General features: G+C 45.4%; 1 protein-coding gene across 2 annotated transcripts in view; it reads right to left on the reverse strand.

Moving 5' to 3' along the window:
- CDH17 (cadherin 17) overlaps positions 1–23,463 on the reverse strand; it is an 88,142-nt gene that overhangs the window by 57,190 nt on the left and 7,489 nt on the right. For both annotated transcript variants that reach the window (XM_089335531.1, XM_002710691.6), the window contains exon 2: positions 6,929–6,999. In XM_089335531.1, the coding sequence (XP_089191657.1) occupies positions 6,929–6,991 (63 nt within the window). In that variant the 5' untranslated portion in view covers positions 6,992–6,999. The remainder of the gene's footprint in view (positions 1–6,928; positions 7,000–23,463) is intronic.

The raw sequence follows: 23,463 nt of genomic DNA on the forward strand, positions 1-23,463 counted from the left end.
ACAGGGTCTCCCACACTGCCACTCTGCCTTCTCAGTTCTACTTGACTGGCATCAGCTTCTTCAAACACCTCTCGCTACTCCTGTGATTGGATAAGGACATTCAAGGCACAGTCTTGGTGCTTTGGAGTTCACAGTCACCTCAAGGATAACCAAATTTATAAGGGAGAAAAAAATATGCAGACATGTTTAGTCTAATGCTTGCTCGGCCCACGGTTATGTGGTAATTTTTGGTCAAATCTGAGTCTGAATTTTGAATCTTAAGAATTTGCACTCAAGAAAAGTTTACTGGTTTTAACACTTGATTAGCTCTTTCTGCTTATTTAGAAAGAAAAAATGAAAACACAAGAAGATTTACTCCAAGCAGTAGTCCCAAGTGGTAGAACCCCTGCTTTGGGTCCAGAAATGCAAAGAGCCTAAACTTAAAAGCGAAGCAGCCCCTCAGCCAGCCACACCCAGGTGGAATCGTAACCAGAGCGTCCAGGACAGTAAGGAAAGCTCTTTAAGCATAAGGAACTCTGCCCTAAGCACGTTTCATCCCAGGGACTATCCTGCTGGAGGGAATGACTACTGTTAGCCCAGTTTTATAGGTGCTGTGACTCAGGTACAGGGAAGTTAAGCAATTTTCCCAGGGAGTAGCCGGAACCAACACTCTTGGCCACTACGCCTCACTGACTGCCCATGGTAGGGGTGCAAAAGTGACCAAGGTGACCCGGAGCGTAGCCAGCCTCACTGGGGACGTGCATGCAGGGTAACTCTCTCCAGCCAGAGAATGGGGAGCACTGAGCCTCCCCAGGAGGGCCCTCTGAAGGGAGCGCACAGGAAGAATGAGCCAGTCATGCCCTCACACGGATGTCTTCTAGGACCAGGGACCCAGTGCCCCATACCCAGCGGCGGCAGCCTCCCCTCCTTCCCAGGTGTTTCTCTGGGTCTCCTGTTTGTGGTGGAAGTCAGAGGTGGGAAAGATTGGCATGAGAAGCAGGACATGGCCAGTCAGTGGTTTTTGGAGCAAGATCAGCAAAACCAGCACAGTAAGAACTGGGCAGGGGAGAGGAGAGTTCGTTTTCCACTTTAAGGAGAACAAGGGCGGTCTCTCCATAGAAACTGCTGCCTGCAGGGAGTAGCCCAAGAACAGCCCGTCTGTGGGAGACGCGGGAAGGTCTTACACTACATCCCTCCTTTGCTGAGTCTTCACTAAGTTGATCCTGATTGTCTGATAACAAAGAAATAACAAACAAGAAGCCAACTGTCACTTTCTCGGCTCCCCCGCAGCCACAAGGGTGGCCAAGTGACCCTGTTATTATTCATGAAGCAAGAGGAGGAAGTCTAAGAAGTGGGGAGAGATCCTGGCAAGGTGCTGGTTTTCGATTGAAAGAGGACTGGGGTAGTGTTTGGCCTAGCAGTCAAGATACCACTTGAGACACTTGCATCCCGTATCAGAGTACCCAAGTTCAAGTCCCAGCTCCACTCCCAATTCTAGTTTCCTGCTCTCATACAATCCTAGGAGTCGGCAACGATGGCTCAAGTACTTGGGTCCCTGCCGCCCACATTCATGATCTGGATTCAGTTCCTGACACCTGGCTTCAGCCTGGCCCAGCTCCAGCTGTGTTGGGCATTTGGGAAGTGAATCAGTAGATGGGAGTGCCCGCTTCTATGCATGCCGTCTTCTGAGCATGCTTGCTCTCTCCCTGTGTGTCTCTTTCTCTGCCTCAAAAATAAAATGAAAATTTTAAAAATGAAAAGGACAGGGGCCAACACTGTGGCTCAGCAGGGTAAGTCCCTGCCTGCAATGCTGGCATCCCGCAGGGGCCCCCGTTCGAGTCCTGGCTGCTCTACTTCCAAAACAACTCCCTGCTGATGCACCTGGGGAATCAGCAGAAGATGGCCCAATGCTGACAACCATGTGGGAGACCCTCAAGAAGCTTCTGGCTCCTGTCTTCCCCCTGGCCGAGCCCCAGCCGCTGTAGCCATCTGGGGAATGAACCAGTAGATGGAGATCTCTTGAGCTCTCTCTCTGTCTTGTCTCTGTAACTCTGCCTTTCAAATAAATAAATCTTTAAAAAACATCAAACAAGAAAAGATATGGCCAGTGTTGCCATTTCCCTTGATTCTTGCTGACACAGGGATATATCTGCAGTTTGGGCAGCCATCAGGAACCATGAGGGACAATTGAGCTCAAAAGGTGGTAGAGGGCCAACACCCACATCCCATATGGATGGGGCCCGGTTTGTTCTAGCTACTCTGCTTCTGATCCAGCTCCCAGCTAATGTGCCTGGGGAGCAGCAGATGATATCCCAAGTATCTGGGTTCTTGCCACTCGCATGGGAGATCCAGGTGGAGTTTCTGGCTCCTGGCTTCAGGCTGGCTGTTGCAGGTGTTTGGGGAGAGAAACAGAGCACAGAGATCGAGCTCTTTCTCTCTCTCTCTCTCTCTCTCTCTCTCTCTCTCTCTCTCTCTGTTTTTCTCCCTCTCTGTCACTTTGCCTTTCCAACAAATACATTTTTTTTAAGATTTATTTATTTGAAAGGTAGAGTTCCAGAGGCAGAGAAACAGAGATAGAGAGAAAGAGAAGGAATGAATCTTCTACCTACTGGTTCACTCCCCAAATGGCTGCAATGGCCAGAGCTGGGCCTGTCTGAAACCAGGAGCCAGGAACTTCTTCCAGGCCTCCCACACGGGTGCAGGGGCCCAAGCACTTGGGCTGGCTTCTACTGCTTTCTCAGGCCATAGCAGAGAGCTGGATCAGAAGTGGAGCAGCTGGGACTCAAACTGGCACCAATATGTGATGCCAGCACTGCAGGTGGCAACTTAACCCACTACACTACAGAGCTGGTCCCATAAATACATCTTTTTTAAAAATGGCAGTGGCAAGAGAGATAAGCCCAAGCCTCTGATAACACGGTGGAACTGCCAACCTGCCCTGAGTTGCCACTCCAGGCTCCATGTTACCTGAGATCATAAACCCCTATTTATTTAAAATGCTCTAAAGTCAAATTTCCTGTGACTAGTAGCCAAAAAACATCTTTAATTGTTAATAATAATTTTAAATAGGCCAGCACATGGCTCACTAGGCTAATCCTCTGCCTGGAGTGCCAGCACTCCGGGTTCTAATCCTGGTTAGGGCGCCAGATTCTGTCCCGGTTGCCCCTCTTCCAGTCCAGCTCTCTGCTGTGGCCCGGGAGTGCAGTAGAGGATGGCCCAAGTGCTTGGGCCCTGCACCCGCATGGGAGATCAGGAGAAGCACCTGGCTCCTGGCTTTGGATCTGAGTAGCACGCTGGCCATAGCGGCCATTTTGGGGGTGAACCAACAGAAGGAAGACCTTTTTCTCTGTCTCTCTCTCTCACTGTCTGACTCTCCCTGTCAAAAAAAATAATAATGGCAATAACTTTGATATAAAAAATTGTACATATTTATGTGCACTATGTGATATTTCAATACATGTATACGTAACGTTCAAATCCAGGCACAATCTCTACGTCCCCAAATACTTATTGAAAACATTCTTAACTCGCACAATAATTCCGCAGACTTTCAGCTGGCTCTTCCTTCCTCCTCTTCCTCCGCCCTCCCACTCCATTTCCAGTCTTCACCAGTTCCATTATCTCCTCCGGAAGGTGGGGCACAAGTTCTTGGTACAGCTGGTGGCGTGGTGGCATGGCGCTGTGGCTGGTGCAGGAGGAGGGTTGTGCTTTCCTGCCTGACACCAGGCACCTTCAGTAACTTTGCCCCCAGTCAGCAGGCGGTCAGCCTTCCCGCCGGCCACATCAGAGAACACTACACTCACCAGCCTGCCTGCGGGGAGCAAGGCTGTGGTTTGCACAGGCAGACAAGCTGCCTGGCTTAATCAGAAAAGGAAGGCTGTGTCTGAGCTCGAGGGTTCAAAGTTGCATCCTTGTATCAGGGCAACGAAACTCTTCCTGCCCATTAGGGCGGCTATTGGGGCTATAAAGATTTCAAAATCCGTGTGCACACCTATGGTGAGTCACCAAGCCTCACCGCCGGAAGTGGGCAGGACTGTGTGGTGGAAACCTAGGAATGAGCAAGAGGGTGGCTCCATGCCAGCCTCGGAAGGAGAGCACCCGCCATCTTTTCAGCAAGAGCTGAACCAAAGGCAAGTGAATGGGATGACACAGCCAGTTTCTCCTGCGTGGCAGCAATGGACTTGGCACCCACATACCTCATCTCTTCTGATCTGTGCTCTCGGGATGCCGTTCTGCAGAGTAGCCCCACAGCAGAGGCAACACACTCACAGATCATTTAGTGCTGCCCCAAGACATGCGCCAGCCCTGGTGCCCCACCAAGTCCCGACTCTCAACCACATTGCCACACTGCCTTCTAAACCAAAGGAGCCACAGCGCCTGCCAGGTCGGCCTGCTTCGGAGACGCCAGCAAGAGTTCAACATATTGATTGTGTAGAATTTGTGCCAAGCCCTCTTCCTCCCGGAAGTCCCAGGCAAATACTACAATCGATGGCTTCTTCTTGGGTTCCCCTGCCTCCCTGCTCAGCACCCTTTCTATATCCCTAGGTTGCCTACTTGTTCTCTTCCGTGCTCTGCACTGTGTCACTGCTGCGTTTCCAGTCTCCTATGAAACCAGCTCTTAGCACAGAAGAGGGACCAGTGCTGTGGCATAGCTGATGAAGCCACAGCCTGCAGCACCAGCATCCCATATGGGCACCTGTTCAAGTCCCAGTTGCTCTACCTTCAATCCAGGTTTCTGTAAGTGCACCTTAGAAAAGCAGCAGAGAATGGCACAAGTGCTTGGGCCCCTGCACCAATGTGGAAGACCTGGAAGTTTCTCTCTCTCTCTCTCTCTTCACCCCTTCACCCATCCCCTCCCTTCCTCCCTGTCACTCTGCCTTTAAAAGAAAAAAACAAATAAATCTTTAAAAAAAAAAAAAAAAAAAAACAGAAGAGCCATGCACAGTGTTGGAATAATTGGCTGATGATTCTCAAGTAGCAGGCAGGAAGCTCCAACTAAACTTCCAGTCTTCATAGAAAGGAGTTGGCATATGAGGTGGACAGAGGCGAGAGAGAGAAGTGGTTCCATGGCAAAACCCCCAAGACCTCATCGAGGAGGGAGCGACCTCCTGCCTTCACCCGAAGACAACTCTGCTGAGCCACCTCCTGGGCAAGGCTCTCGCTGCCAGCGGTGCTTTGGGCCATTGTTTCACTCTAAGTAGAAATCCCATAGGGGTGCAAGTAGAGAGAAGGGAACCTCATTTTCACTTTTGTCCAGGAAGAAAAATGTGTGTTCCATGCTCAGGCAACAAGCAAGATCTACTAATATCAAATTGCTGAGACAGAATCTTACCCCTCCCCACAGATCTCAGAGTGCCATTTCTTAACATAAGCCTCCATTTGCCTATTTTCTTTCTACCCTGTTGCCACCACTCTGCAGGCACTAAATCTGCAAAGGTGACTAAAATGCAGCCCCTTCTTTGTGGAAATCAGGGCCCATTCAGATGCATGCCCTGAGTACCCAAAATGCTATAGTGATAGACAGCTACTGTTTATTGAGTTCTTAGAGTATGCCACTCACTGATCCAAGAGTTTAATAAATGTGGTCTGATTAACTTACAACAGCATCTCTTAAGGCAAGTACTACAGATTGAGTACCCCTTCTCCAGAATTCATGGGACCAGAAATGTCCCAATTTTCTGATTTTTTCAGACTTTGAAAAACATGCATAGACTTGACAGACTGGGCATCCCTAATGCCCCAATCCCAGCTGTATCATGAGACCTGTGTCACGGGGCAGAGATCTGAAGTTGAAAGCTTGGGTGAGTCACTCAGTTTCTGCTTCCTGGTAAGTGGCTGCACTGAGTTTGAAGCCAGGCTTGACTTTGCCACCGTCCTGGGATACTGTAAATATCAAAGGGTGTCCAGGAGGACAGGAAGAAGAGGAAGAAGAGAGACAGTGAGTGGGGGTGTGTGAACCAGCCGTTGCAGCGTATCCTGGGGACAAGCTTCGAATCTGCAGACCATGAGGATGCACACTGCTCAAGAAGTTTGAACTACATCCCCCCACCACACACACACACACACACACACACACACACACACACACTGTCCAACAGGGATGGCTCTGCTAGCTGTACAAGTCTGACTCTGTTTATAAATATTTTGAAATGTGTAGGCTCTTAGGGCTCTCTGGGATTTGGAGTTTGGTGTGTTATTTGTGGATTCCAGAGAAAGGGAAACAAGATTTGAGGTGTAAGGATCTAGGAACTTCTATATTAGAGAAAGGAAAATACACTCCCATAACCCTGCTTTATAATACAACAAATTTCTTGGCAAGCTTTGGGAATATCAGGAGCCCCGTGGGAAAACAAGGATTGAATCCCACTGTCTCGCCCAAGGATGATGGCTGGGACCCCCAAGTTCCATCCAGCTCTAAGCTCAGGAAACCTTTGTCAACAAATGGCTGAGAACCAATTTAACCCCAAAATTCCAAGCCAACTATGAAAAGAACAGGGTGGGGGGAGTCAAAAATAGAGAAAATGCTTTTCTTGATGTTTGGGTGCAATTTTTTTCATTGTCAAAGTAAAAAAAAAGTCAAGTTTAAGGGACACAGACTAATGAATATGTACATATTCATATATATCACTCTAATTTTTTTCTGGATTCCTTGAGCTACACGTGAAGGTCTAGCCCTGAATGGATCGTTATAAACTTTGCCCATCAAATGATACTGGCTTTTAAGAGCTGACAAGAAAGTACTTCCCCAGGTTGAAGGAGAGACAGATGATAGGTAACATCTCACTGAAAATATATGATGACAAACTAGTGCCCACTCCATATGGCAACTTAATGTTCATGAGTACATTTTTTTCTTTACAGGGATGATTGCTATTCTTTCCCTGGTAAGGGTAGGAAGATGGCAGAAGTATTCTAGTAAATAAATGGAGAAACACATCTACTCTCTTACCAAATAAAGTATAAGAAGACACAGGGAATGAAGATGGGCTTGAGTCATCATGATACTCTTCATTCAAATGCCTGTGAATAAACCAGAGATAAATATGATTAGTTACCAGTCTGTGAAAATCATGTCTTCCAACCCATAAAGACTCATGGATGTGATTCGGTGATAAATGTAGTAAAATGAGATCCCTAAAGACCAAACTCTCCTCTATAAGGGACGGGTTGACCTTCCAGAAGCTTCATGAAACCTCATCCATGGTAACCTGCAAGTCAACACTTTGAAACAAATGCTCCATAACTTCATTCTTTAACTGCCTCACTCTTAGTCTCCTTCATTCTAAGGCTTACATGATAGGCAATGAATATAATCCCCACTCATTTTTTGTTAATGCTTTAAAATAATTTTACCCTTACTATATGTTTTACTCATTAAATTTTACTATTATACTATTATATATTATATATAATTTATATTATAAATTTTATTCTTAATATGTGGGTCAGGAACAGCCAAGATAATTAGACACAAGATTTTAGTGGTTCTGGGGCTGAACATTTAGCCCCAACATCTCATATCAGAGTACCTGGGTTCAATTCCCAGCTCTGGCTTCCGACTCCAGTTTCCTGCTAAAGTAGACCCTAAGAGACAGCAGTGATAGCTCAAGTGACTGGACTCCTACCACCAATATTGGAGACTTGGATTGAGTTTCCAGTTCCAAACTTCAGCCCAACCCAGTCCCAGCCATTGCAGGAGTTTGGGGAATGTCTCTGTCTTTCAGTATCTCTGCATCTCAAATACATACATACGGAAGTCAGTTTAAGTTTAATGGTTCTGATTCAAAGCTTCAAATATTAGACTTCTCAGGTGGGAAGCACTGAAGCACATTGGCAATCCTTCATTCAGAGATCTCACTGGCTGTCTCTGGCCTTCTATATAAAGTTGATACCCTTGTAATACACTTCAGGAAAAAACGTGTTACCTATGCCTCCAAAAGAGACCAAATAAGAATCCAAAGTCTGCCCTTATTGTCTTCTGTTCAATATTATTTTCCCTTTCTTCCTTGAGGCTCTACATTTCACAGAAATTATACTTTCACTGAGACGTGTCATGACTACTTGATGCGAAAATGTGGGCTACGTTTCCCATGTGGCCTACAAAGCATTGCTGCCCAGCACAATGCTGGACTCCAGAAAGCAAAGCAAAAGACTCAAGGAAATCAAAAATACATCCACTGCCTAAAATTCCAACCACCTTATTATCTCTGGTTATCACTTTATGATCCTGGTTTACTTCTTCATCCTCTTTCATTTTTAAAGCTTTTATGCACTGAAAACATATCACCAGTATATCCATTGTTGGAAAATCATTAAAATTTTAACCACTCTAGGGGGAGATGTTTGGCACAGTGGTTAAGATATCACTTGAAACACCTGATCCCCTATCTGACTGCCAGGGTTCAAATCCCCACTCTGCTCTTAATTCCACCTTCCTGCTAATGCATATCCCAGTAGGCAGCAGGCACTGACTCAAGTACTTGGGACACCTAATGTGGGAGACATGTACTGAGTTCCCAGCTCTTGGCTTTGACCTGGCCCAGGCACCATCTGTTGGAGGCATCTGGGGAGTAGACCAATAGATAAGAGATCTCTCTCTTTCAAATAATCAAATAATATTTTTTCAAATTAACCACTCCAAAAATTTAGATGCTAAAAATGATCATTTCAAAATGTTGTCAAGTGATGTACCATTTTTACATTTTTTCCTTCAATTTTATCCTTGAATGTTCCATATCTGTCTTTGTCACTCACTAAAGAAAGGACATACTACAAGAAATCAAATGGAGAGTAGAAATTTCTCTATAAGAATCAAAATAAAGAAGATGCAAATATAGCAACAAACTTTAAATCACTGAACAAGTCAAATTAACTATAGGAGGAAACAATTCTTTAAAATATAGATTTTATGAGTTTTCTCACATTTTAACTAGTTTGTTTCCTGAATTCACATTTAATAAAATATGCAAGTGGCAAATTTCTTTAGAGAGCATTTAACCATTTTCCTTTTAGCACTTGGTAAATTCTGATAAAAATGTCAGTACTGCTTTTGGAGACTGACAGGTAGAGGCTGATGGAGGGAAGGAAAGGGACTTTGTAGAAAAACCAGGAGGCTCAGAGAGCAATCTGAAGGAAGAAATAAAATATTTGAATTCATTTTCTTATATTCCATTTTTCATTTATTAGAGTTATAAAATAGTTTGACTTATTAACATTCTAATAAAGTATGCCTCAGATACTATGGTGTACAACTATTTTTGGCTCTGCTTATAAACTGACTTCCTGGGATAATTCCTTATCTATTCCATATTGGAATTCTTACACAAATGAAAAAAATACAGAACTCCATAAAAAAGAAATGCTTTTTAGTACTTTACAGATTTTTTTTATTTATTTGAAAAGCAGAGTGACTAAGAGAGGGAGAGAAAGAGAGATCTTCCATCTACTGGTTCATTCCTGAAATGGCCACAACAGCCCAGGCTGGGACAGACTAAAGCTGAGAGACCGGAACTTCTCTCACATGCATGGCAGGGGCCCAAAATACTTGGGTCATCTTCCACTGCTGCTTTCTCTGGCACATTAGCAGTCAACTGGATTGGAAGCAATACAGCTGGGTCTCAAACTATCACACTGAAATGGGATGCCGGCATAAGCGGCAGCTTAACCCTCTGAACCACATGCTGGTACACATTTTAAAAATATCATGTTTGGCCGGCACTGCGGCTCAATAGGCTAATCCTCCACCTGCAGCGCCAGCATACCAGGTTCTAGTCCCGGTCGGGGCGCCGGATTCTGTCCCAGTTGCCCCTCTTCCAGGCCAGCTCTCTGCTGTGGCTTGGGAGTGCAGTGGAGGATGGCCCAGGTGCTTGGGCCCTGCACCCCATGGGAGACCAGGAGAAGCACCTGGTTCCTGCCTTTGGATCAGCATGGTGCGCCAGCCACAGCGCGCCGGCCGCGGCGGCCATTGGAGGGTGAACCAACGGCAAAGGAAGACCTTTCTCTCTCTCTCTCTCTCACTGTCCACTCTGCCTGTCAAATATATATATATTTTTATCTTGTCTCAGTTAAAAAAAATCATCTGTTAAAGCTTGCATTGAAATGTTGAAAGTTTAGGGAGCAGGCATTGTGACATGGCAGGTTAGGCCACCACGTTCGAAGCTGGCATCCCATAAGGATGCTGGTTCAATTCCTGGCTGCTCTACTTCTAATCCAGCTCCCTGCTAAGGCACCTGAGAAAGCAGCAGGAGATGGCCCAAGTGCTTGGGCCCCTGTGTGCACATGGACGATCCAGATGGAGTTCCAGGTTGCTGGTTTCAGCCTGGCCCAGCCCCAGCCATTGCAGCCACTGGGGAATAAACCAGTGGCTACAAGATCCCTCTCTCCCTGCCTCTCCTCTCTCTATAACTCTGCCTTTCAAATAAATAAACCTTTTTTTTAATGTGAGTTTAGCTTAACAATATATATGGAGTTCAAAAGAAAGTAGCAACTATGACTACATGATTAGAAAATAGGAGATGAAATATTAAAAGAAATAAAGATCAGTAAGCCTGTCAAGCACACACACATTTTGTTCTCTCTCTCTCAAACATACACACACACAGCTGGTACATCACTTGACAACATTTTGAAAGTAGATAAAAGCAAACATAACCAATTGTTTTATAGATTTACCTGGGTCATATCGAGGAAAAATAAATGTGGAAGCAGAATGAGGAGTTCAGGCAAGGTTAACAGAATTTTCAAACAACCTTAATGACTACACAAGAAAAGTGGTTTTCTCCTATGGGGAGATTTACATTCATACTAGGAGAAATTTTCCTTTTTCTAATACATTTCAGTGTAGACACACTTGAAGACAAATATAGGGATAACACCATGGCTTTTGGGTCTATTTGTAGAGTTGATATCTGAACTTTAAAGAGGCAAAATTCTTAGGAATGCCCTGGGCGATAAGGAAGAAATGGCCATGTATTTAGCAGTGCCAATGAGGCAGATTTGTGGAGGGACCTTTCAAAACAGCGGAACCTGGAGCAGGCATTCAGCCTACCTGCTAGGAAGCCTGCACCCCACACTGACTCCTGGCTCCAACTCTTACCTTCAGCACAGGAGGCAGTAGTGATGGCTTAAGTAACCAGGTTCCTGCCACCATTGCGGGAGACCTGGATGGCATTCCTGGCTCCTGGCTCCGACCTTGGTTCCAGGCACTGGGGGCATTTGGGGAGTGAATCAGCAAATAGGGAAGCTCACTCACTTTCTCCAAAATAACTTTTTAAAAATAATAAACATTTTTAAAGGAAGGGGAAATGAAGAGAAGGCATTTTGCCTAGTGGTTAAGATGGCTGCATCTCAGGCCAGCGATATGGAGTAATACACTAAGCCTCCGCCTGTGGCACCGGTTCGTTTACTGGCTGCCCCTCTTCCCATCCAGCTCTCTGCTATGGCCTGGGAAAGCAGTAGAAGATGGGCACGTGCTTGGGCCTCTGCGCCCATGTGGGAGACCTGGAGGAAGTTCCCAACTCCTGGCTTCGGATCAGCCTAGCTCTGGCCATTGTGGCCATTTGGGGAGTGAACCACTGGACAGAAGACCTCTCTCTCTCTCTGTCTCCATCTAGAACTCTACCTCTCAAAAAATAAAATCTTTAAAAAAAAAAAAAAAGAAAGAAAGCTGCATCTCACACCAGAGGACCTGGGTTCAATCCCAGCTCTGGTTCCTAATGCCACCTTTTGGGTCATGTAGACCCTGGGAGGCAGTGGTGATAGCTCAAGCAGCTGGGTCCATGCTACCTACCTAGAAGACCTGGATTCTGTTCTCAGCTCCCCGCTCTGGCCAGCCCAGCCCCAGTCATCGTGGGCATTTGGGCAGTAAATAAGAGGATGGGAGCGCTCTCCATCTCAAATAATTTTTTTTAACTTTTATTTAATGAATATAAATTTCCAAAGTACAGCTTATGGATTACAATGGCTTCCCCCCCCATAACTTCCCTCCCACCCGCAACCCTCCCCTTTCCCACTCCCTCTCCCCTTCAATTCATTTTTGATTCTCTTTATATATACAGAAGATCAGTTTAGCATACATTAAGTAAAGATTTCAACAGTTTGCTCCCACACAGAAACATAAAGTGAAAAATACTGTTTTGAGTACTAGTTATAGCATTAAATCACAATGTACAGCACACTAAGGACAGAGAGCCTACATGAGGAGTAAGTGCACAGTGACTCCTGTTGTTGACTTAACAAATTGACACTCTTGTTTATGGCATCAGTAATCACCCTAGGCTCTTGTCATGAGCTGCCAAGGCTATGGAAGCCCCCTGAGTTCACCGACTCTGATCATATTTAGACAAGGCCATGGTCAAAGTGGAGGTTCTCTCCTCCCTTCAGAGAAAGGTACCTCCTTCTTTGATGACCCGTTCTTTCCACTGGGATCTCACTCGCAGAGATCTTTCATTTAGGTGTTTTTGTTTTTTTTTTTTTCCCCAGAGTGTCTTGTCTTTCCATGCCTGAAATACTCTCATGGGCTTTTCAGCTGGATCTGCATGCCTTAAGGGCTGATTCTGAGGCCAGAGTGCTGTTTAGGACATCTGCCATTCTATGGGTCTGCTGTGTATCTCACATCCCATGTTGGATCGTTCTCTCCCTTTTTTATTCTATCAGCTAGTATCAAATAATTTTTAATCTTTTTAAAACAGCATAAGAGGATAATGCAAAAGGCAGGCTCCGAGTCAGAGAGCCTGGACAGGAAATCCAGTTCTGCGTTTTCCAAGCTGATCTGCCACAAGTGGATGACGTCACCTCTGTGCCTCAGGCTCCTCCCATGGAAAATACCCAGAAATTACTCAATAATAAATAGATGCTCTTATGGCTTTTTCAAAAAACACATAATGAGTTGGGAATTGTTATTCTCATTTTATAGATGAGGAAATTGAGGTTCAAAGTTAAGCAGTTTGCCTAAGGTCAAGCAATTTGCTGATAAGTAAGCCAGTCATGCTTCCGACAAGATCTGAATTCTAAAGCCCAAAACTTCTTACAATGCTTTCTACTGCATCCCATTCAGCCTGATAGCTACAGAAAATGGATGCAGGAACAGGCGCAGACATACATGTCCTATGTATAATGTATATCTAAAATTTTGTACATGCTGTATAAATTAAGTAACTTACTCCATGGTTTCAAAGATCTTTTAAGGAAAAGCTAGGATTAAAATTTTTCTGGACTTTTAGATTCATGAATTTCTTGAATATAGAAAAATTAGCTTTCCAACACAATCTGATTTCAGGTCCAAATATCATTTTTTAGAATTAACTCATTAAACACAAATATGACTTTCTTGGGGGCTGCTTTACATTGCTTGTTTGATTTGGAAAAACAGAAACAAGCAACAATCCCAGGTTCCAGCAGATTGCAAAATGAAGTCCATGATCTCTGGAGCCCCAGTTTCCATATTAACAAATTCAACCAACAACACATTGAAAATATTCAAGACAAGAAATTGTGTCTGTGGGCTGGCTCTGTGGTGCAGTGGGCTAGGGCACTGTTTGCCGTGCCAGCATCCCATATGGGTACTAGGTGGAGTTACAGCTACTCCCCCTTGGACCCAATTCCCTGCTAACACACCTAGGAAAGCAGTAGAGGATGGCCCAAGTCTTTGGGCCCCTGCACCCATGTGGAAGACATGGAAGAGGCTCCTGGCTTTGGTTTGGCCCAGCCCTGGCCGTTATAACCATTCGGGGAGTGAACCAGAGGATGGAAGATTTCTCTGTCTCTCTTTCTGTAACTCTGCCCTTCAAATAAATAAATAAATCTTTAAACAACTTTGTACTGTACAAACTTTATTTTTCATCATTATCCTCTAAACAATATAACAACTATCTACACAGCATATACACTGTAGTAGGTATTCTAAGTAACCTAGAGATGGTTTAAGTATGTGGGAGGATTGTTTAGGTCATATGCAAACACTGCACCAGTGAGAGATTTCAGTATCCACAGAGTCCAGAGTCCATGGGGGCAGAGGCGTGTCCTTGAATCAGTCTCCAAGGATACAGAGGGCCACATGTGTATATACAACTGCATGTATCGGTTTTCCTAAGTCTAACAATGCTTTTACATTAGCAAAATACACATGACCATCTTATCAGCTGATTTTTACTTCACAGAAGTAGAAATGAGGACAATGACACATTCGGGGTTCCTTCTCTTCCAACTCTTCAGCAGCCCAGGTCCTTCTCATGCTGTTCCCACCTCTTCTAGCCTTATCTGCCACTCCCTCCCCACACCCAGCCACGCTGTCCCCTGGGATGGACCTTGCACCGAGCTCCCTTCGGTCCATGCATTAGCACTTGCTGCTCTCCCCGCCTGGCACCAGGCCTGGCCCAGAGTAAGTGAATTGCTTCGTGAGCGTGGGTTGAGATTATCCTTCCTCAGCTTTGCTTCCATGTCTCCTATCTTACCATCTAGGTCCACTTTATCCATTTATTTTAAAAGCAGTGCATTAGGCTTCTAGTTTTTCCAGATACCATGCTAGGAACTGGGGTACCGAAACAAGGGTACAGGGTTGGCCTTTGTGGAGCTAGGACCTAAATCCTACTTCCTTCAGCAAATCTTCTTTGATTTCCAGCTAGAATCCTCTTCTTCTTGAAGCCCATCCTGCCAGTATTTTCTTTAATGTTTATTTGCTTATCTTTATCTACTTGAAAGAGAGAGAGATCAATCTTCCATCCACTCAAATGGGCTAGGAGCCCAGAACCTCATCCACATATCCCAAATAGGTACAGGAGCCCAGGCACCGCATCCATCATCCACTGCCTCCCAGGATGCATTTGCAGGGAGCTGGACTGGAAGCAGAGTAGCTGGAACTCAACCAGCACTCTGACATGGGATGCAGGTGCCCCAAGCGGCAGCTTAACTTGTGCTACAACACTGCCCCTTACCCTGCATTTTATTTATCATTTATTTACCTGATAATGTTACTGCCTCAACTAAAAACTGAAATCCATCAGAGGAGAGGCTACATCATTATTTTACTTAACCTTTCAGAGATCTTTATATACTGTCTTATATACACTAAGCCCTCAACAGATATTTGTTAAATTCTAAAACATTTGTGATTGTCTAGTTAAGCATGTATATCTAGTAGTTTGTTCTCATCTATAAGACCTTCCAGAACTAACATGTCAAAGGAAACTAACTTGAGATTGAAAGCTTTAAATACATAGCTAAGAACTGGTTGAAACAGATCATCTGTACTTTGATTTTTTTAAATTTATTCACTTGAAGGGCAGAGGGACACACACACACACAGAGAGAGAGAGAGAGAGAGAGAGATCTTCCACTGTTTCATTCTCCCAATGTCTGTGATGCCACTGGGACGGGCCAGGCCAGAGGCCCAAGCCAGAAGACAAGAAAGTCAATCCAGGCCTCTCACGTGGGTGGCAGCAACAGAACCACCTGAGCTGTGGCTGCTGCTCTCCAAGCTGTGCACCGCGAGGAGCAAGAGCCAGTTCAAACCCAGGTTCTCCCACGTGGGACATGGATCCCAGCTGGTGTCCACCAGCAGGCCAAATGCTCCTCTCTGATTTTTTTCCTTGAGTGATTTTAATCCACAAAAGAAATACAAACAAGTTGAATGACAGAAAAGAACATGAAAATAAAGTGAATGTCTTCTTTTAATCCGATGATCAATCAAAGAGGCTGCTGTCTGGGACATTTTAATGGAATCCAAAAATGTGAAAGTAAAAATGAACTTGTCCTTTACATTTAAAGACACAGAAAAGTTTCCAGTGGCAAAGAGGAGCAATCGCCTTCCCCTCCCATGAGTAGGGTGCTGGGAGTTATCCCAGGACAAGCCTGCCACACCCTGCAGTGGTTGGGAGCACAGACCTAGACCTGGACCTGGACTGGCGGCTCTGGGACCGGCCCCCAGTGCTCTCCTGTAAGGCGGGGATAATAACGGCATCCGTCTCCGTCAAATAATCCCTACTCGTATTTCCTCTTTGCAGGGACAAAATTCCCTACTGAGCATCATAGCCCGAGTCACGATGACATGGTGAGAAGCTTCAGACTGAGCTCACCTAAAAGCAACAAGATACAGGCACGTGCTAGATTGCTTCATGAACAGCGCTTGGAAAGGATCAGAGTACAACTCCAGATAATTCGGGCCAATGCAGGTGAACTCCTTGAAATAGCTGATCCCACCAACTGCTTAGAATTCTTGCTGCTTGTCAGGTTTCCTTCAGATACAAGGACTGAATTCAGACCTTTTCTATACCAACTATCTGAGAGTCCAAGCATACTCTTAACAACACAGCTAAAAGGTTTTCAAAAATAGTAATAGGCCAGCATTGTGGCATAGTAGATCAAGCCGCTGCCTGTAACACCAGCATCCCATATGGTTTGTGTCCCAGCTGCTCCCCATTCCAATCCAGTTCCTTGCTAATGGTCTGGGAAAAGCAGTGAAAGATGGTCCAAGTGTTTGGACCCCTGCCACTCACATAGGAGACCCAGATGAAACTCTTAGCTCAGGCCTGGCCCTTGTAGCCATCTGGGGAATGAACCAGCAGATGGAAAATCTGTGTGTGTGTGTGTGTGTGTGTGTGTGTGTGTGTCTTCTCTCTATAACTCTGCTTTCCAAACAAATAAATTAAATAAATCTTCAAAAATAGGAAGGGCAGGCACTTGGCACAATGGTTAAAGACACCAGGTGGGATGCCCACATCCCACATGGGAGTGTCAGGGTTTGCATCTCGGCTCTACTTCTTTCCTATTGATGTGCACCCGGGGATGCAGCAGATAATGACCCAAGTACTTAGGTCCCTGCCACCCACAGGAGAGATCTGGATGGAGTTCCTGGCTCCTAGCTTCAGCCGGGCCCAACCCTGGCTGCCACAGGCATTTGGTGGGAGAATCAACAGATGGGAGATCTCTCTTCCTCAAACAAATAAAAATTTAGGCACAAAAAAAAAAGAAAAACAATTAGGGGAGGAATTTTTAAGAGACAGTCTCAGTCCTTAAAATGTGGAGGCACCTTCGCTAGCAGATGTCTCCACCACCACCTGCTGTGACTACCAGCTGGGGTCCCTGCAGGCGAGTGCGTGACCAGAGCTGCGCCTGGCATGCAGGGTTGGTGCCTTCATTTAACTCACCACAGCCCAGCAAACACAGGAATCAGGAATCCCTGCGCATCCCAGATCAGTGGCCAGCCAGAACAACAACACTACAGCAGCTAATATTTATTGAAAACAATTTGCACACAGTGCTGAGATGTTGATATGAATCCTCTTATTGATTTCTCAAAAGCTCCTGAAGCAGATACAATTGGAATCTACCTCTTTTGTAAAAAAAAGATTTATTTTATTTATTTGAAAGACAGAGTTACAGAGAGGTAGAGACAGAGAGAAGTCTTCCACCCGTTGGTTCACTTCCCAGATGGCCACAATGGCCGGAGCTAAGCTGATTCGAACCCAGGAGCCAGGAGCTTCTTGTAGGTCTCCCACATAGGTGCAGGGGCCCAAGCACTTGGGCCATCTTCCACTGCTATCCCAGGCCATAGCAGAAACCTGGATCAGAAGAGGAGCAGCCAAGACTAGAACCAGCGCCCAAATGGGATGCCGGTGCTTCAGGCCAGGGCTTTAACCCACTGTGCCACAGCGCCAGCCCCGGAATCTACCTCTTAAAGATTGAAAATCAAGGGGGGCTGGCACTGTGGCTTAGCAGGTAAAGCCGCTGCCTGCCATGCCAGCATCCTATATGGGCACCGGTTTGAGTCCTGGCTGCTCCACTTCCAATCCAGCTCTCTACTATGGCCTGGGAGAGCAGAAGATGGCCCAAGTCCTTGGGCTCCTGCACCCACATGGGAGACCCAGAGGAAGCTCCTGACTCCTGGCTTTAAATCGGTGTAGCTCCAGCCTTGATGGCCATCTGAGGAGTGAACCAGCAGATGGAAGACACACCTCTCTCTCTCTCTCTCTCTCTCTCTCACTCACTCACTCTCACTGCCTTTGCCTCTCTGTAACTCTGCTTTCCAAATAAAATAAATAAATCTTTTTTAAAAAAAAGATTGAAAGTCAAAAGGTGACATTCTAGGAAGTTCAGAGACTTGCCCAAGGTCCCACTGCCTGTGCTGTTAATCATACATGCCTTTTAAAAAGTTGGGGGAGGGGTAGTGTGGCATAGCGGGTAAAACTGCCATCTGTGATGCCAGCCTCCTATATGAGCACCAGTTCGAGGCCCAGGCACACCTCTTCCAATCCAGCTCCCTGATAATGCTCCTGGGAAAAGCAGAAGTTGACCCAAGTGCTTTGACCCTGCACCCACATGGGAGATTCGGATAGAGTTCCAGGCTCCTGGGTTCAGCCTGGCCCAGCCTCAACCACTGTGCTCATTTGGGGAGTGAGGCAGTGAACTGAAGCTCTTTCTCTATCTCTCCCTCTCTCTGTAACTATGTCTTTCAAATAAGTAAATAAAATCTTTCAAAAATATATTTAAAAAAAAAGAAAAATCATACTCTTCTCCCTCAGGAAACACAAACATTCATATAAAACACCAAGCATCATTCAACCCATCACTTATCCCTCCAAAGAATTTGAAAAGTTTTGTTGTTGTGTTTATTTTGTGATAGCTCTTCCTCATCACATGCTAATACCACACACACACACGCACACACACACACACACACAGGGAGAGCTGTGTCAGCCTGGGGCACTGTTCCTACTGTGAATGTCTCTATGTTGCACACTCTCATTCCCCACACTGAGTTTCACAAGAGACTCCCAATATTTAATCCAGCCAAGTGTTATGGGTTAAATTGTGCTCCATCTCCTCCCACACGACGCTGTCACACCAAAAAAAAAAAAAAAAAAAAAAAAAATCCAGGTGTTGGAATCCTACCTCCCAGATACCTTATTTGGAACCTTTATAGAATTAATGAAATTAAGATGAAGTCATAAGGGTGGGCCCTACTCCAAGCTGACTGGTATCCTTATCCAAAGAGAAAACATGGAAGCAGCCTCCTGTATGGAAAGAACACCACATGCACAGGAAGCCAGGCAGCCGCAGACCCCAAGGAGAGCCCTGGAACGGATGCTTCCTTCACAGGCCTCAGGGACTGCCCACACCTTGATCCTGGACTTCAGCTTCCACAGCTGTGAGACTACTCATGTCTGGGATTTAAGCCATCCGTTCTGCAGTGTTTTGTTACGGCAGCTCAAGCGAACTAATACAAACTAATACTCTGGAGTCACCTGAGGAAGGTGGCCTCCGGGGGGCAGTGCCCACAATGCTGGGGGGCTTCGCCATTCTCCTGCCAGGCTCCAAAGCCTCCAGGAGACAGGTTCAGGCACTTGGGATTGCCCTACTTTTCTAAGGACAGGAATTTCTAGGTCCCAGAACCACAAGTAACTCAACATCCTAACATTGATGTCTTAGCCCCTGCATACAGCTAACCATTAGGCAAATCTTAAACAGAGACAAGTCTATTTGTCCTTTTTCTTAAAAAAAAAAAAAAAAAAAAAGCCTTAAGTGTTTTCCATACAAAAACAATTCACCTCGTATTCAAGTTTATTCATGCAGTTCCAAAGAACAAAGCAAGTGCAGGAGGGGAGCATGGCGCAATTTATTTTCAAATATCCTAAGGTGGTGTGGGCAGGAGAGAAGGTGACTGGAATTCACAATATCACCAGAGCCAAACAGCACCAAATACCCCAGGTGCCACTTATTTCCCCTCTGTGGCACGCACTGCTAAGCACTGCATCAGTTTTAGGCGAGGCCAGATATGAATGAGTTCCAACTCAAAGCTTGCTCACACCATTACTCATCCGGTGATGTCTGTAGTTTGCTTTTGGAATAGAGAGGGGGGGAGAGAAAACGTGGATATGTGGGAAGAGGAAGGAAAAGGGGGAGGGATGCAAGCATACCCCCCACCCACATACACACACACACACACACACACACGAGCTCTCTTTTTCTCTCATTAAACTTTGCAAGATAGATATACGCCAGTCTTGGAATACATGAAAATCTGGATTTGCAAGTACGCATAACTGGAGGTTGTTATTTACCAGTAGGCTTCACGATAAGGTTGATGGGCTTGTAGGAAGAATAGATACCTCCTCTGAGGAACTGAAAATGGTTGAAATTGGGGCAGGTATTTAGCCTAGTGGTTAAGATGTCACATGGGCCTGGCACTATGGCGTAGAGGGTAAAGCCGCTGCCTGCAGTGCCACATTCCATATGGGCACTGGTTCAAGTCCCAGCTGCTGAACTTCAGATCTAGCTCTCTGCTATGGCCTGGGAAAGCAGTAGAAGATGGCCAAGTCCTTGGGCCCCTGCACCCACGTGGGAGACCCGGAAGAAGCTCCTGGCTCCTGGCTTTGGTTTGGTCCAGCTCCAGCCATTGCAGCCATTTGGGGAGTGAACCATCGGATGGAAGACCTCTCTCTCTGCTTCTGCCTCTGCCTCTCCAACTCTGTCTTTCAAATAATAAATAAAATCTTAAAAAAAAAAAAAAGACATCACATTAGGGGGTCGGCATTATGGAGGAGCAGGTAAAGCCACCAGTTGTGATGCCAGCATCCCATGTGGGCACCAGGTCATGTCTCAGCTGCTCCACTTCTGACCCAGCTCCCTATTAATGGACTGGGAAAGAAGCAGAAAATGGCCCAGGTGCTTGGGTCCCTACCACCCATGCAAGAGGCCTGGAGGAAGCTCAGGCTGGCCATGGCAGCCAGCTGGGGAGTGAAACCAGCAGGTGGAAGATCTCTCTGTCTCTCCCTGTCTCCCTGCAACTCTGCCTTTCAAGTAAGTAAATAAATCTTTAAAAAAAAAAAAAAAAGAGAGAGAGAGAGAGAGAGAGACATCACATCAGAGTTCCTGGGTTTGATACCTAACTCAACTTCTGACTCCAGCTTTCTGCTAACGTACACCCTGGGAGGCAGCGGTTACAGCTCAAGTGGTTGGCTTCTTGTCACTCACATGGGAGACCTGTATTGAGTTCCCAGCTACTAGCTTTGGCATTGGATGTGGCCCTTGCAGACATCTGGGGAGTGAAACAGTAGATAGGAGTTTCTTTCTCTCTCTTTCTTTCTGCCTCTCAAATAAGTTTTTAATTGTTCATTACAATATGAATCACTAGCATAATTCTTATCAAAGAAAAGGATAATGAGCTCCAAGGTATATTACTGAAATGTGGTTCTGCTGATGCCCGGTTGGCATTTGCTCCACCCAGCACCCTGCAGACTGAGCAAGGGAGGGGTCAGCAAGGAAGAAGAGTCCCCTCCTCCGAGCTGCAGGCCAGGCCAGCCCTGAGTGGAAGGGAGGCCCCACTCTGGGGGTGACAGGGCTTAGCACTGAATTCCTTGTGCTGCACAGGTTTACATGGCAGAAGCCCCAGGAGGAGGGCAGGGCAGGGCAGGACCTTCCTGGGTCTCCAGCAGAATATCACCCAGTGTCTCACCCAGCCTCATGGGGTCACAACTTCTCATCTAAGGGGCTTGATTAGTTGTGACAGTGCTTCTTCCTGTGTTGTACAACACACCTTGATGTCGCTTAAAGGGTGCAGATGAGCATTTTGTCAAGGTAATAAAGTCATACATTCTGGCCTTAGAAAGTCAGTAGGAGGAAAGTCCAAATCAGATTTCACCCCGTAGGAGTTGGACATTGAACAATTAGACAAAAAGCCTTGCTGTGATACTAATTCATTTATAAGGTAGCCCGAAGGCAACAATGTGCAGTCATACTCAAGGACAGCAGGTTAACGTCCTCATTTCTGTAATTAAATCATAAGTGACAACTGGGATGGAAGGAGAGAAAGCAAAAATGAATTTAATTTCATGTAATAAACAGTACCAAACCACGAGGAAAGAAATCCAATTCTTGATGAGGTTATCATTGAAACATTAAAAGACTTGCATTTTCTGAGTATCCGCTCTAAGTTAAGCACTTTGAACAACTCATGTCAGCTAAACAGCACAACAATCTTACGATGCAGAGTGACTGCCCTACAGGGCAGGAAACTGAGGAAAGGTTATGAACTGAACAGAGAGCCCAAGCGTGGCACCACTCAGCCACGCAGCCTCCAGGTAAGGAAGAGGGACTCACCTTTAGCTTAAACCAACCTACGTTTTTGAGTCTTTTTGTCTCTTACACAAGAACTTTAATTCCTAATGTTTTCAAACAATTACTAGATGGTAAGAAGTTATTGACTCAGATGCCATGGATGAGACTATTCAACATGTCAGCATTATAGGATATTTTAAGAGAAATTGAGTGTTCTTGGTACCACGTACACAACAATCAGGTATAGCTTAGTCTGCTATATGTTGTTGAAACAAAAAACTAATCAACTTTAATGCAATTAAAATCTCAGACACTGGGTGGATATCTGTTTCTATTAAGTTGGTATGTTTTGTACCTAAGTAAACATTACTGTTGTTTGCTCTCACAAATAACAAATAGATTATCTTACAAGTAACAAATAGATTATCTAAACAAGGAAATAGGAGATTATGTATGAGTAGGCTAGCCCCCATTTGAAACTCAACACCAGGGATTTCTGAATGAATGCAATTTTAGGCCAACAAATAAATCTATGTATCTCTCTCATGTAAACCAGCGCTAGTACGAGTGTTTATTTGTGGACCTTCAGAGAAGTGAGCAGGCTGATGCCTAGCCTTCTCCCTCAGTCATCTCTTGACATGGAAAAAGCTGGGGGCTCATTCCCCTTTCCACAAACTTCCTTTGACAATGGAACAAGAGGCTGAGATTCTGCCAGGATATATTTTGGGTTTTTGAAGAGCAGGGAGGAGGTGATAGAGATGCACCTTCCCTTTGAACTAGGATGGCTTCTTTTAGGGGTCATCACAGTGAATTTCAAAGGACATCATCTGCACACCTCACCTGAAGACATATGGGAACCACAAGAGACTTTTAAGTGCTTCTTACAAAGAAAAAACCATTTTCTTATTCCCTTTTGACACTGTTGTGTCCCACTTCCTTGCTAGAAAAGTGCTTTCCTACAGAACGAAAATCATTCTTTGTCTGGCATCACTTCTGCCTTTCCCTACAGAATCAAACAGTGACTTCGGTTTCATCTGAGTCACCAACTTGGACTTCCTCGTGGAAAAGGGAGATGGCATCACTGAATGTCTACCATATGCCTGACAATCTAGTAAGTTATTCAGCTGCTTATGTAGCTTACCTCTCGCAAATCTCCAGTTAGACAAGTACCTCCATTTTATAGATGAGAAAATCAAGCTTCAGGGAGCAAAGCCCTCTGCTTGGAGCGTACTGGCTGGTCATGACAAACCTGCCCAGCCCTGAGGACTCAGGAACTGCATGTCCTATGACCCACTATAAACCCTGACTCAGGAAAGGCTTCTGCTTCCTGGTGAGAGCTGAATGTCATCTATTCCCCCTGTGGTATTAATGAGGCTTCTTTTTTTCTTGAAGAAAAATAAAGACAATAGAAATGCAATGCATTCCCTGGTAGTT

The sequence above is a fragment of the Oryctolagus cuniculus genome, chromosome 6, assembly GCF_051225735.1.
Source record: "Oryctolagus cuniculus isolate XC-2025 breed Fujian yellow rabbit chromosome 6, ASM5122573v1, whole genome shotgun sequence".
NCBI classification, from domain to species: Eukaryota; Metazoa; Chordata; class Mammalia; order Lagomorpha; family Leporidae; genus Oryctolagus; species Oryctolagus cuniculus.